Source organism: Vombatus ursinus, unplaced genomic scaffold (genome assembly GCF_900497805.2).
Source record: "Vombatus ursinus unplaced genomic scaffold, bare-nosed wombat genome assembly UNPS02014859.1, whole genome shotgun sequence".
Classification (NCBI taxonomy): domain Eukaryota; kingdom Metazoa; phylum Chordata; class Mammalia; order Diprotodontia; family Vombatidae; genus Vombatus; species Vombatus ursinus.
The window spans coordinates 3,943,765-3,959,428 of NW_020954637.1; the positions used below are offsets into that span (position 1 = coordinate 3,943,765).

General features: G+C 45.1%; 1 protein-coding gene across 1 annotated transcript; it reads right to left on the reverse strand.

Moving 5' to 3' along the window:
- LDLRAD2 (low density lipoprotein receptor class A domain containing 2) lies at positions 1-8,196 on the reverse strand. The gene is made up of 4 exons (XM_027841402.1): positions 8,100-8,196; positions 7,129-7,572; positions 562-726; positions 1-444 (listed from the first exon to the last, which is right to left on the reverse strand). Exons 1-4 carry the CDS (start codon positions 8,194-8,196, stop codon positions 437-439), a joined length of 714 nt encoding a protein of 237 aa, XP_027697203.1. The 3' UTR covers positions 1-436.
- Positions 8,197-15,664: the final 7,468 nt, after the last annotated feature.

Below are 15,664 nucleotides of genomic sequence, written 5' to 3' on the forward strand. Positions count from 1 at the left end.
TGACCAGGGATGTTACTTTTATCTGAGCCTCAGTTTCCTCCTCTGGAAAATGGAGGTGATAGTTCTTTCTGCCGTGAGGAAAGCTCTTAGTAAACATTAAAGTGCTAAAATGTCATTCAAGACCACTGAGGGAGAAGACCCTACAGAGACTCTTCAGACCAACCTTTGACCTCAGACTTTGGCCCCTCATATAGAAGCAGCAGTTCTTCCTTGTAACTGTGTGACCCAGGAGACCTCCTTAAAAAGGTCCCCAGGTACCGGGGGGTCAAAGAGGAGATGAGGCCAACACTTGGGCAGGGTCAGAGGGTCATAGTGGGATAAATGGTAGATCCCAGATTCAATTTCGCATCCTGACTCCAAGGTCATCCCCCTTTCCAGAACATCCACTTTTACTCCATCTCTTGGGGCCTGCATTTCCTCCTCTGCTCTGTCTACATCATAGGGCTGTCAAAGAAAAGTGTGCTACAGAAATGGGAGCTGATTGAGCCCATCCAGGCCCTGAATCAATGTAGCCTTCCCTACCCCAAATGCCAGCTAAAGGAGCCTGTGCCCACCACTGACCTCTGCAGCTGGCAGGGGGGTGGGATGTCTGGTCACTGCCATCCCCACAGTTGTTGATGTCCCAGGTGTCACACACCAGGCTCTGGGGGATGCACCTCTTGTTACGGCAGAGGAAGTAGAGGCCTGGGCCACAGGTGGAGATGCTGGAGCCTGGGATCAGGAGAGCTGGGGCAGAAGAGCACAGGGTCACAGACTTAGAGTGGACAGGGCCTTTAGGCAAGGCTATCAGAGCTGATAAGGACTTTAGAGTTTACCCACTTCTAGCCTATACACCCTTCTTTGAATAGATGAGGAAACTGAGGCCAAATAAGATATAGAAGTAGGTAGCCCAACCTCAGGCCCTTTCAGCCTCAGGCCTTCTTATTCTAAATCCAGCACTCCTTTCACATTCATTTATTCTTTCCTTCCTTCCTTCCTTCCTTCATTCATTCTGCAAGTGCCTTCTATTTGCATCTGATAAACTCCTGAATTTGCCTAGCAGACCTTTCAGCTCTTGGGACGGGAAGGAGAGAAGGGGCAGGGAGGGGATGAGCATTTATTAAGTGCTTACTATTTGCCAGGCACTATGACAAGTGCATCTTCCCTATGGCTAGGAGAAAGGAAGGAGGCACAGGAGAGAGGTTCTACAAAATAACAAATCACGTTCCTGTAGTGTTTGAGTCCTTACAAACACTTTCTTCACAATAGCCTTGGGAGGAAGATATTAACACCTTTTCCAGATGAGGAAGATGAAGCCCAGAGAGTTCATATGTTATCCAGCAGTGCTGGGATTTGAAGATTATTCTGGCTCCAAGTAAACTAAAGAAACCTGGATGCCTTTGGGGAGCACTCAGAAGATTCAGGCCTGTCCCTTGTTTGTTTTTATGGAAGCTTTGGATGAAGGTATAGAAGGTGTATATGGAGAAGATGTACTTGGAAGAAGACAATCATGATCTCAGGCTGAAACTAACTTTATAGGGCCAATGTGACTCAACTTGTCTTAATTATATTGACCAGAAAGATGCAAAGGAGCAACTTTCCCCAGACTGATGAGGTTTAGGGGGTTCAAGGGTGCTGGGACCCCAATATCACAACACACGGGTCTTGCCTGAAAGAATTCGACCCAAGCCTTCTTTCAGCCAAAGACAAGGTTTATTAGAACATCCAACATATCCATCAGACTCTTTAAGAGTCTGCACAAGACCTCCAGAATCTGCCAAGATTATTTTTAGCTGTTCTAACTTTCCCCTGTAACCTCCATGAAGGAGAATTCAGGAGTGTAGAGGGAAGGGAGTAAGTAAGCCTCAGGGAACCAAAAAGCAACTGCAGTTGCCTGTTCTTTGAAGTCATCTAGTCTAACCCCCTCATTTTATAAATGAGAAAACTAAGTGCCAAAGATGCTAAGCCAATTCTCTAGCACTCAGAGAACTGACAGAATTGGGCATACACTTCCAGATACAGCATCTGTCCTTGTCCTCTATGCTGCAGAAGGTGTACCCAGGTCCATGGCCTCGAACTGACCCAGTGGACTGAGAGCCTGAGAGCGTCAGGCTGAGTGCTAGATAGCCTCTTAACTGTCTGCCCAAAAAACACCTCTAAGCTTTGGTGATTGGAGAGTGACCCACTGCAGAGCAAGAAAAGGGGTGGGGGGAGACTTACATATCTTCCAGTCTTGGCTAGAGAAGAACTTGGGATTAGGCAGTTTCCCCATACGGGTCACCAAAATTATGAGGTTTAGGGGCTGAGGGGTGCTGTGACCCCAATATCACAACACACAGGTCCTGCCCGAAAGAATTTGACCCAAGCCTTCTTTCAGCCAAAGACAAGGTTTATTAGAACATTCACCATATAGGGCAGACTCTTAAGGAGTCTGAACATTAGAGAACTATTGGCTAAATTTTAAGAATCTGAGCCCATGGCTAGATTATAAGAATCTAAGCACCTTGATGGAGACAAGATGGACCTTATATACAGAAAGACTGTGGGAGGGATCTAGGAGTGGCCAAGTAGTTTGGGGTGACTGGAGGAGGGGCCTAAGGAAGATCAGAATGAGTGTGGCCAGTAAACTGGGGTAAACAGAACTGGGACCTGGACCACGAGGCCCAGGGAGAATGGAGCCTAGTGAGGATTAAGGGTGGGAAATGGCTGGGGGCCATAGGGAGGTCTAGGCTAGGTTAAGGGTAACAGATTGGGTAGCCAAAATGAAAGGCCAGTTGATGGGATTATAGCCTCTGGGAAACACCAGAGATTTAGTCATGTGGGAAAGTCCAGGGTTTTCCTTTTTGGGGTCTAGATCCCATCCTCATCAAGACCACATAGCAAACTGAAAACCAAATGTTTCTTACTTAAACTCCTACTATTGAAAGACACTGTTCTTGGAGCCGAGAATACAAATAAAATGAAAGTCATCCCTGCCTTAAAGGATTTTATTATACCATACTAGGAGGGATATCACAAGCACACAAATAAATAACTATAAGGTCTTTGGATAGCTATAGAGATCTCAGACGTCATCCAGTCCTATGCCCTCCTTTTACAGAAAAGGAAAAAGAGGCACAGACAAGTTAAGGGACTTGCCCAAGGTCACTTGGCTAATAAGAGTCTGAGGCAAAACTCAAAACCAGCTTTTCCTGACTCCAAGTCCAGTGCCCTATCCATTATGCTATGCTTACTAACTGTGTAATCCTGGGCAAGTGATGACTTAACCTGTCTGTCTCAGGCTCCTCAATCTTAAAAAAGCCTGCCTCCCAGAGTTGTTGTCAAGTGAGATAATATGTGTAAAGTACTTAACACAGTGCCTGGTATATAGTAGGTGTTTAATAAGTGTTTGTTCTCTTCCCCATGCTACCTCTCTATCACACATGTAGCATCATAGACAGGATTTGAACCCAGGATCTAGACTGATTCTAGAGTCAGTACTCATTCCATTCTCCCACACAATTTGTGAAGGGAAAGAGTACCACAAACTTGTTAGGGGGTGGCAAGTACAGGGAAGGCTTCCAAGAAGAGACAGTATGTGAGCTGAGGCTTGTAGAAAGATTAGTATTTCAAGGAAGACTTCTTTCCTTGAAGGAAGAGCTGGAAAAGTGGTGGGAAGGCAGGAGTTCATTCTAAGCACATGAAAAAGACTTCAATAAGCTACAGAATAACATGGCTGCTGAAACACCTGACACCATCTTGGGCTATGTCCACAGACGTAGAACGTCTGTTCAGATTATGAGATGGTGATAGTTCCATTCTGTTCTGTGCTGGTCAGACCCCATTAGGAATTCTCATTTTCAGTTCTGGAAGACATACTTTAAGAAACTGATAAGCTGGAGGACAAATAGGAGAATAGTAAATGAGAAGGATAGTAAAGGGTCTGGAAACTGTCACATAAGGACCCACTGAAGCAGATGAGAATGTCCAGTCTGGGAAAGAGACGGTTTTATAGAGGATGTAATATAATGAAGTCAGGTCCAATATTGTGGAAGTCAAGACAACATAGAAGAAAGCATAGGCTCTTCTGTTCTGTGTTGTTCTAAAGGATGTGAGGGTAAAAATTACAGGGAATCCAATTTCAGCTCAAAACAAAGAACAACTTCCTGGCAACTAGGGCTGGCTATCAAGAAACTTGAGGACATAGTTGTCTCCCCCATTTAAGAAGTGACTAAGGGATTAACTATTGGGGATGCTACCAAGAGCACTCTTCCACTGGTTAAGAAGTTTGAGTACATGACTGAAAAGATCCTTTCAATTCTTAAGATTTTATATATTTATTTTATTGTGATGATGTGTTTTTGGGGGTGAGCATCCTCATGGGAGCATCTGTGTGTGTGTGTGTGTGTGTGTGTGTTTCAGCAGGTGGGTAAGGGTAAGGGAGTGTGTATATGCAGCAGGCCTGGATCAATTGGCTTAGCATCTTTGGGACTCAGTTTTCTCATTTATAAAATGAGGGGATTAGACTAAACGACTCCTAAAACCCCTTTTCTGCCCTGAAATTCTGTTCTAGGGTCCTTCTCAGCTCTGACATTCTGTGCTCTAAGATTATTTCCATTTCTCGTGTTTTATGTCATCAAGTCCCTTTCAGTTCTAAAACTGTCAATCCCGGGATTGAAACCCTTTAGGAATGGGGTTGCTGAATGACCTTGTTATCCAGCACAGCCCACAAAAGTAGGCTTCTGGGGTGTGGATGGGAAGGAAAGAGAAGCAAGTGTAAAATACCTACTATGTGCCAGACACTGTGCTACTTCCACTTTTATTTTTTCTTCTCATCAACCCTGAAAGGCAGGTCCTATTATTATCCCCAATACACAAAGGTTAAGTGACTTGCCCAGGGTCATATAACTAGTGTCTGAGGTAGGCTTTGAAATCAGGTCTTCTAACTCTGGGCCCCTCGTTCAATCCACTATGCCACCTAGTAGGGTGGTATGAGAAATAATTCATTTGACCCCTAGTCTATTCCAATCAATTTGATATGATTCCATAGGGATAGTGATTATAAGTTCTGTATGTCAGGCCCCAGAGCTATACTATGAACTGTGGATTGTAGGTTCACTTGCTTAACCGTAGGAAGTCAACTAGAAGCCCTCCACCCTTGCTTTTGCTTGTCACAGGGACCAAGCCCAGTGTGGCAGAGGTGACTCAACTACATGGAAGGTCCTCCAATGTATTTTTGTTCCTCCGGACCATTCTCTCTTGTCCAACGCGAGCAGGTGACCATATTATGACCATCTTATGACCACTTAGAGGAGATGTCCCATGCTTTGCCCAGCCCATGACTCTGACTGTCAGGCATATGACATACGACATATGCATCATATGCCAACCAATGGAATTATTCTGTATTTGATTGAATGTCTAGATATCTAGCCCTATAAAAATAGGGCCCTGGAAGGAGGGGGCATCTCAGATCATGAGGAAGGTCTGGGGTCCACTTCATTAGAGGGGACCATGGACCCTTTAATAAAATGCCATTGGCTCAGAGCTCTGCTTCAGTCTCTTTTACTGTGGGATGGACAATTTGAATCCCATAGTTGGTAGTTGAAGAATATGGAAATGACAATTGCCCCATCCCTCCAATCTCCAACACACAATATTTACACCTCTCTTTTTCTGCTATGATATTTACTAGTGGCTTCTCCCTTTGTTTGTTTGTTTTTTTAGTGAGGCAATCGGGGTTAAGTGACTTGCCCAAAGTCACACAGCTAGTATGTGTCAAGTGTTTGGTCTGAGGCTGGATTTGAACTCAGGTCCTCCTGACTTCAGGGCCGGTGCTCTATCCACTGCACCACCTAGCTGCCCCCGGCTTCTCCCTTTGGAGACTTGGTCTCCTTCCATCTATCAGCATGAGCCCAAGGGCCCTGCTATACTTTCTTCCACCTTTCAGAGTTGACTCTTCACCCTTAAGACACAGAAGCAGAATGCTATAATGAACAGGGTTGGATGAAAGAGTCAGAAAGCCCTATGTTTGAATCCCGCCTCTGATATTTACTAGCCATGTGACCTGGGCAAGTCATATAATTTCTCTGAGACTTGGTTTCCTCAATTTGTAAAAGTGGGATAATAACAGTACCTACTTCACTGGGTCTTTGCAAGGATAAACTGAGATGGTGTGTATAAAGTGCTTTACAAATTTAAAAATGCTCTGTAAATGCTAGCTATTATTATTATTACTATCTTTAGGGAGACTGTGTCCTCTAATGCCTTAGACAGACATTGTGCATTTATTGGAGAGCTAAGTGGCACACTGGGTAGAGTGGAGAGCCTGGAATCAGGAAGACCCAAGTGCAGATCCAGCCTCACACACTTACTAGCAGTGTGACCCTAGGCAAGTCACTTAACCTCTGTTTGCCTCACTTTCCTCACACCTGTCTCCCAGGGTTGCTATGAAGATCAAATGAGATCATAATATTGAAACACTTAGTGTGGTGCTCAGCACATAATAAGTGCTATATAAACATTAATTTTTTTTGGCAGGGTTTCATATAACATCAGAGCTGGAAAGGATTCTAGAGATCAGTGTAATGTAAAGAATGCTGGATTTGGAATCAAAGTGGATTTGGAATCAAAGAACTTGAATTTTAATCCTATTTCTTCTACTTACTACCTGTAAGAGCTTGGATAAGTCATTTAATCGCCATGAGCCTTAGTTTCCTCCTCTGTAAAATTGAACTAAATGGCCTCTACAGGCCTGTTCAGCTCTAAATCTATAATTTCATGATCCACTGGTACAACTTCTCATTATAAAGAGAACGAAATTCAATCCTTGATTGCTTAGGGGACTTGTCTAAAGTCAGAACCATTAGAAGTCAGAGCTACCCCCAATTCTGTGACCCAAACCAGAACACTTTCTGTTTTGTTTCTTTTGGTGAGGCAATTGGTGTTAAGTGACTTGCCCAGGGTCACACAGCTAATAAGTGTCAAGTGTCTGGTCTGATACTGGATTTGAACTAAGGTCCTCCTGACTCCAGGGCCGGTGCTCTATCCACTGCATCACCTAACTGCCCCTACCAGTACACTTTCTGCTCCTCCTCATCAGCTCCCACTATCTGGAGCTGCCCCACCTTCTCTCTTACCATGCCCCCCCACATCACCCCAACAATGTACCTAATCGGAATGAGGTGAAGTCCCCGACGAAATCTACCCTGGGCAGCTGGCCCCTCGTCACTAGGCGCAGGCTCAGGGATCTGCCTGTGGACACGACCGGACCTGGGATGGTCAGTCCACATAATGGGTTCCCAAGGCGGGGACCTTCCTTGGCTGGGCCATCATAGAATTGCAGATAGGAGCTACTGGTGCAGAGATCCTCACTGGGCTGGCTGAGCCCAGAGGTGGTTGTCTGGGGCAGCTCAGAAGGTGGAGGCTGGGTCAGGCTGTATACCAGAAAGAAACGGAACTGGAACAGGACCCTGTCTTGGGGAGATGCAGCCTGCACAGTGAGCCAGCAGTCTGTTTCAACAGCCACAAAGTAGAATTTCCGGGAATCTGGATGGGAGCGGACAATCATCCCATCCCCCTGGAGGATCTGGTCACAGAACTCCACCAGATTGACTAGAGAGAAGAAAATACAGGGGTAGAGAAAGGGAAGGCAGATCAAGGGAGGTATTTGAAAGGAGCAAAGGAAGTCCTCTTGGAAGAGACACCAAAGTTGGTGTCCATGGCATCAGGCTTTCTTGGGCTGAGGACCCCCATTCAGCTTGGATGTTGGGAAGACAAGAGCAAAAGAGAAATTTGAGAGAACATTAGGCACCAATTTTACAATGTTGTACATACAGCTAGCTAATCTCCAGGTGGGAGGTAGGAGATAGCAGGAAGGGTACTACTCTTGTATCAGGAGACTCAGGGGTCTAAGAGATCTGCTGTTCCCACAACCTTTGGGGAAAGGACTTGACCAAGGAAGAACTTGTTCTCCCAGATAAGACTTGAGGAAGAGGGATCTCCAAGCCCCCAATGGAAGGGTCCCAACAACTTTATCTCAATCTCCTTTTTGGGCCAACTCAAGTTAGAGTTACTAGCGGGAGGACAGGAGCATGGGCTCTAAGAGATGCACCTCACTAGCTATGGACAGTCGTACCCACCTGCTTCCAGGGCTGATGCCACCAGGATGAGAGCTCCCAGCAAGAGGAGGCTTGGGGGAAGCCCCAGGAAAGGAGGTCTTGGTTTGAGGCAGGACATCTTGTATCTAGTATTGTCCTCAATCAATTGGCCAGTGTCCAATTCTCTGAGACATGGCCAAGCTGGAGGCTTCAGGTGTAGAGAGGCTCCTTCCTGTCCTGACCAGTCCAAGAGTGAAGCCTGGTGACAGAGAGGACTGAGGAGGGAAAAGCAAGCCTCTGTCCTTAGCCTATAATCTCCATTGGTCTCTTCATGCTTCCTTGAGCTTTGCTTTCCTTGAGGTCAGGATTGTGTCTTGGGGTTGCCATGGAGATTTGGGGCCTTGGCCAATCGAGTGGGAGTGGGGGTGGGAAGGATGATCTTGCTCACCCACCACCCCCACAGGGAGCCGGAGAACTCACATCCTGTTCAGCCCAGGATTCTGGGAAGGGCACTCCATGGGATGTGAGTCCCTGCCCCTCCTCTACAGTCCTGCTACCTTGGAAACTTGAGGAAAAAGAATGAACTGTCCAGGGAGGTCCAGACACAAGGCTCCCAAGCCTCACTTTATTAGGCTGAGTCTGAAGAGACAGCATCAAATGCTATTAAGAGCATTTGAATGCTGGGAATTTACCCCGAAGAGGTCAATGACAGAAAGAAATGCTCCAAAGACACCAGAAACTTCATAGCAACTAGCAACTCTTGCAGAATTGAAGTGGCAGAGATGGAAACAAAGGGGTCTACTGGGGAATGGCAAAGTGAGATTATGGTGCTTGACTGTAAAGGAACATGATTGTGCTGTAGGAAACAATGAATATGATGAAAACAGAAACAGGGAAGAGTTCTATGAGCTGATGCAAAGTGAGGTCGGCAGAACCAGGGAAGCGACATATACATTGACTACATCGACTATAACACTATAAATGGAAAGAGCGGCAATCACAAGTAAAAGGGAATGCTGTGAAATGATGATGACCAAGCTTTGTCCCAAAGAAGAACTATGACACAGCCCCTCTCTGCTTCTTTGAGGCAGGTGGCACAGCAGAGAAAACCCTGAACCTGGACACTGGAAGACCAGAGTTCAAATCTAGCCTTAAACACTTGCTAACAGTGTGACCCTGGACAAGTCATTTAACCTCTGTCTACCTCAGTTTCCCCATCTGTAAAATGAAGATAATAATAATAGCACCTTTCTCCCAGGGTTGTGGTGAGGATCAAAGGAAATAGTATTTGTAAAGCATTTTGCAAACCTTAAACACTATATAAAAGCTAATTATTGTTTAGTGTTATTCTTTGAAGAGGCAGAGATCTGTGGGTGTGGGAAAATTATACAAAATATAGAACTTTTTTGACAGGTTGGCTAGTTTTCCTTAAGCGGAGCTTTCTCCCTTTTTTTTCAGTCTTTGTCATAAGATAAGGGATGTTCTCTGGGATGAAAAGGGATATTAAGAAATATAGATGGTATAAAAGAAAAAATATCAATGAAAATATTTGTTTTTAAAGTATCTTTCTTTAAAATCAGAGATAGAGACAGAGACAGACAGAGAGACAGAGAGACAAAGAGAGAGAAAGAGACAGAGAGAGAAAGAAAGACAGAGAAAGAGAGGGAGAGAGACAGAGAGACAGAGATGGGGGGAGGGGGGAGAGGAGAAACATACACCTAGGTCCCAATCCTGGCTTTACCATAGTTTGTTAGAGGATTAAGAACCGAAAGAAGCCATAGAGATCATGTGGCCCAACTCTCCCATTTGACAGAGGGGAAAACTAAGGCCCAAAAGCAAGAAAGTGAACTGCTCAATTTCACAGGAATAGAGAGTAGCATAATTAAAATTCACGTGCAGACCTTCTGCCTCTAGATGCAGGCTTTTTCTGAAACATTTCACTGCTTGCAACTAAACCAATTAAATTCCAGTAAAAAACAATTGATTACTTATAGAAATCTCTGCTAGGGCTGAAAAGATACAAGATTTGGCTAAGATATGGTCCCTGGGATCGCCTGCCCTCAGGGAGCTCCCAGTCTAGCAGGGGGATATGACATATATACAAATAACTGTAATGCCAAAGCAGGACAGGGGACCAGACCCGGGACTTAATTGATACAGGGGACCCCTAGGTGAAGTAGCTCCTTTAACCAATGCAAGTCAGCCCTTCCTGAGGGCACTGGTAGCATGTAGGTGGAACAGTGGCTAGAGCTCTGGGCTTGTCCTGGGGAAGACCTGAGTTCAAAATCCTGCCTCAGACACTTAATAGCTGTGTGTCCTTGGGCAAGTCATTTACTTTTTGTCTGCCTCAGCATCCTCCTTTGTAAAAAGGAGATTGTTGGAATTGATGATCTCTGTGATTCCTTCCATCTCCATATCATGTGTCTTCCCCAGGGTTACACAGCCAATATATGTCCCAGGCTGTGCCGGCCACGCCATGCACTCTCCTCCTATAAGGAGCAGGCTGCCAGAGTCATACTTACCAGTCTTCGGAGCCTATCCAGATAAACACACAGAGACGAGCCTACCAGGAGGTGCCAACACCCAAGCTTTATTCAGAGGCCATCAGAGGAAGGCCAAGCAGGAAGGCCATAGCAAGAGAGCAGGAGCAAAGAGAGCACATGCTCCGACCCCGTTCCTTAAGTACCTACTTAGCCCCTCCTCCTCAGCCCGCCTACTAGTCAATGATTGTAGGGTCAGATACCGGAAGGGGATGTCTGAGTTTAGCGCACCAAGGGAAAGGAAGTGACGCAGGAGGCTAGGACCGGATACAGGAAGGAGGCGTCTGGGATTAGTGCATAGACAAAGAGAGAGCACGTGACCTAGGAAGTCAGGCCCAGATACTGGGAGGAGGCGTCTGGGGTCAGTGCTACACAAAGGGAAGGTACGTGACCCAGGAAGTCAGGAAGGACACAGGAAGGAGGCGTCTGGGGTTGACGTTGCACTTAGGGAGGGGACTAAGCAAAGGGAACTCATCCTCTGCCGTCCCATTCCCACGTGGCACAGCCCCCTGCCTCAGGAGCACGAGCTCCGGCTACTTCCTTGAATTCTGTTCCTTCCCCAGCTTCATAGCACTGCCCACTGCCTCGGGAGCGTGAGCTCTGGTTACTTCCTAATACCCAGTTCCTACCCCATCTTGCCACAACCCCCACTTGGCAGTAGTCAACATCAGACAGTCCCTCACACCAGGCAGGATTTGAACCCAGGTCTTCCTGGTTTGAAGTTGCCTCTCTTACTAGTATATTTTGCTGCCTCTCTAAATAACATCAACAATTCCCACATCAATGGTGTTTTAAGGTTTACAGCTGAGGTTACTAGCGGACAAAGGAGGTCAGCACCTTGCCTTCAAGTCAGGGCCATGCTTCAAACCTGGGTCTCCTAAGCCTAGGAATTTCCTTCTGCTACATCACAATAGGATGCCTCATTAACAGCTATTCATTTTCTATAATGCTTTTAGGTTAATAAAATTATTTCCTTCCAACAAATTTGCAGAGCAAGTAGTATTGTCCCCATTTTATAGATTTAAAAGGTAACTTGCTCAAGGTCCCATAGTTGACCCCATCCTAGCACTCTGCTACATCATGTCGTCCTTCACAAGGACCTAAGTGGTGCAAGCACAGGGCAGTGGGAAGTCAAGGGGTTGAGGGTAGGGGACAAGGATCATCACCAACTGGAAGGGGCAGCAGGAGGGAAGACTTCCTAGAAGATGCGCCATTTGAGTTGGGCCTTTAAGAATGAAGGTGGTATAAAACCCGCGATTGAGGATGGGATATGGGTGGGTCCTGCATTGAGATGGCGGGATAACAGCTGGTCATCCAAGGGCTGCCCTGGTATACCTAGGTAGATCTGGGTTCTCATCAGATATAGTTCTCAAAGGATGGATCTGGGCTTTCCCTCTGCCAGAGCAGATGGTAACCTAGCCTTTCTTTTTCATTTTGCATGATTCTCATTCATGTCCTTCCATCCATCTTCTGAAAGAGATCAACTTAAGATCACAGATTTAGACCTGGAGGAGATCTTAGGCCATCAAGTCCAACCCCCTCATTTTCCAGTTGAGGAAACTAAGGATAGAGGTTAAGTGACTTGCCTAGAGTCACACAGCTAGTGATTGCCTGAAGCAGGACATGAATTCAGGTGTTGCCAACTGTAAGCCCAGAACTCCATCCACTAGGATACTTAGCTTCCTTTGTAGACCTTTTAATAGTATTTTTTTCTTTTTTAAAATTTTTTTCAGTTAAAAAGAATTTATATTCTCTTCCTTCCAACTCCCCACCCACCAACATTGAGAAAGAAAAACAAAATCCTTGTAGTAAATATGCATGGTTAAGCAAAACACATTCTCACCTTGACTATGTTAAAAAAAAATGTATCTCATTCTTAACTCTGAGTCCCTCATCTGTCTGTCTCATAAAATCCATGTGAAGAATAATGAGGCTCTCTATTCCTAAGGCTAAAAATGAAGCTAAGAAGGTTGTTTTCTCCTAGCTTCTGGTGAAGCTCTTGGCTCCCATTGGAATTCAAAGACAGCATCAGGAGGTGAGCAGCATTCTCCATCATTGGTCCATCATTGCGTTGATCAGCATCCTTAAGTCTTTCAAAGCTGTTTGTCTTTACAATGTTGTTGTCATTGTATAAATGTTCTGCTTACTTCACCCTATAGCAGTTCATATAAGTCTTCTCACATTTTTCTAAAACTATCTATCTCTTTTGCTCATTTTTGTAGGGCACAAAAGGACAGCAAGGTGGTATGGTGGATAGAGCACCAGACCTAGTGTCAGGAAGACTCATCTTCATGAGATCAAATCCAGCCTCAGACACTAGCTAGGTGACCCTGGCCAAGTCACTTAACCCTGTTTGCCTCTGTTTCCTCATCTGTAAAATGAGCTAGAGAAGGAAATGGCAAACCACCCCAGTATCTTTGCCAAGAAAACCCCCAGTGGGGTCACAGAGAGTCAGATGTGACTGAAATGACTGAACAGCAGCAGGATACAAAAGTATTCGCTCACATTCATATGCCATAATTTGTTCAGCCATTCCTCAATTGATGGGCACTCCCTCAGTCTCGAGTTCTTTACCACAAAAATGGCTGTAACAGTATTTTTACACATATATAGGTCCTTTTCCACTTTCTTTGATCATTTTGGAGTGTCAGATCTTTTAATTGCTATGGGAGCTGTGGGCTTCACCAGAAGTTGGGAAAAAACAACCTTCTAAGCTTCATCTTTAGCTTTAGGAATAGAGTCTCATCACTCTTCACAAGGATGTTGTAGACAGCACTGGACCTTGAAAAGGGGTTCGATGCACTTGACTTCACTTGACAGGAGTGGGACAAGTCCCCAAGATGGTCACAGGAAGGCCAAACTAGAAGACACTGAAATCAACCAACAAGCACTTGCTGTGTCCTACAGGTACTTAGCACAGTGCCTGGCACACAGTAAATGCCTACTAAATGATAGCTAACTGACTGACTGACTGGAGATACCAAGCCACTAATAATCATTTGACATAGGACCATGTCCAGGAGGACAGAGGAGTCCCCTGCACTGAGGCTTAGACTGGATATATGCAGGACTATGCCAGGGTATGCCAGTTGATGAGGTGTACATGCTAGGTGTGCTGGGACCCTGAAATCCCAATACGTGTGTACTGTCCAAATGAATTCAACCCAAGTCTTCTTTCAGCCAAAGACAAAGAGGCCAGACTCTTAAGGAATCTCAGCATGTAAATGGCGGCCAGGATGGATCTTATACAGCCAAGCAATTTGGGGTGTTCGGAGCAGGGGCTGGGAGGAGGATCTGGGGTGATTGGGGGGAGGAGATCAGGGAGAATGGGAGTGTCTAGGAGGTTGAATGGGATTATCAGGGAATAGACAGTGGAGGGCCAGGCTTCATCAGGGTAACAAAGAACTGGAAGATAGGGAAGGAAGAGGTTGAATGCTGTCTGGATAAGATCAAAGATGGGAAATATACTAGTATGAAAGAACCAGGGAGATAGGACCCAGGGTTAAGGAAGAGGTTGATAGGAATAAGAATAAGAGATAAGGAAAGGCCAGTTGAGTGGATAATAGCCTCAGGTAATTACTTGTGACTGACTTCTTTCATAGTTCAAAGAAAGTTTAAGGGTTTTCTGGGCCTGCAGACAAATGGGACCCAATTTTTTTTGGCATGAGGAGCAAAGGTCTCAGCTTGGGTGCATACCCCATCACCAGTGACATTATAATGAGGGCAAAGATAATAGAAGATATCCAAGACCATTGCTTGAGTGACATTTGGGGAGGGGCAAGGGAAGAAAACACCCACAGACAGCATGGGCAGGGGAAGAGAGAGTGGTATACTTTATAGGATCATAGATTTGGAGCTGGATAGGACTTTAGAGGCCCCTGAGTACAACCTCCTCATTTTGTAGATGAGGAAAATAAAGGCTGAAAGTTAAGTGACTTGTCCAGGGTCACACAGTGTATGAGGTAGGCTCTAACCTCAAGTCTTCCTGACTCTAAGTCCAATGACTATCCACTGTGCCATGCTTCCTCTGTATTACTGAATATGAAGGGTTAGAATGTTAGAAGTCAAGCTATGTTTATGCAGAAAACATTTCTTCTAACAGTGAGGTGGCACCATGTGAGTAAATCTAGGTTTCTATGACATTACTCCCAACCCTGGGAGGCCACTACTGGAGAAAGGGCTAGGGGCAACATCAATGTATATTCCATAGGTACCAGATGTAACCATTAGACCACCTGTTATTCCTTGCTCATGCTCCATGACTAACCCACCTTACCCTCCACAAACCATGGATGGTTTCTCCTATACTGCTTCTCATGCACAAGTTGTATGGACATCCTGTAGGCATCTCAAACTCAACATGTCCCAAACAGATGTCATTATCCATTTTCTACCTCTTCTAAACTTTCCCAGCTATGTCAAGGGCACCGCCATTTTTCCTGTCACTCAAATTTCCAACCCCAGCATTAACTTTGACTCTACCTCCCTCACTCACACATCTAATCAGGTGCCAAATCTAGTCTCTACTTCTACATCTCTTTTTTTTTAATTAATTAATTTTTATTTTTCAACATTCACTTCTATAAGGTTTTGAGTTCTAAATTTTCTCCCTCTCCCTTCCGCCTACCCAAGATGACATGTAATCTGACATAGGCTATATATATACATTCATATTAAACATATTTTCACATTAGTCGTTTTGTAGTTGTTTTGTAAAGAAGAATTAGAACCAATGGGAAGAACCACAAGAAAGAAAAAAAAATAGAGTAAATAGTATGCTTCTGCATTCAGACTCATTTCTTAAAGAGGCCTGTTCACTGAATGGGTGTTGCCTCACTCAAAGTGAGAAGCTGAAAAGACCTTAGCCTAAAAGGGCCAGAGTTTCCCATTGCATCCTGAGCTATCTCCAGTTGTCCTGATGAATATTTGACCACTGGACACAGATGGCTCAGGAGGAGAAATTAAGGCTGGTGACCTTGCACAGCCCTCCCTCACTCAAATCAAAGTCAATTGCAAGTCTTGTCATCATCTTCCTGATGTCATGGTCCTCTTAGAGAACAAAGGACA

What these genes read in the sequence shown, in the direction of transcription:
- LDLRAD2 (XM_027841402.1), bottom strand. Translation starts at nt 8,196, where the DNA reads ATGTCCTGCCTCAAACCAAGACCTCCTTTCCTGGGGCTTCCCCCAAGC. An exon ending in GGCATCAGCCCTGGAAGCAG is followed by an intron (nt 7,573 to 8,099) that starts GTGGGTACGACT and finishes TCTTCTCTCTAG; the next exon opens with TCAATCTGGTGGAGTTCTGT. An exon ending in CTTCACCTCATTCCGATTAG is followed by an intron (nt 727 to 7,128) that starts GTACATTGTTGG and finishes CTTCTGCCCCAG; the next exon opens with CTCTCCTGATCCCAGGCTCC.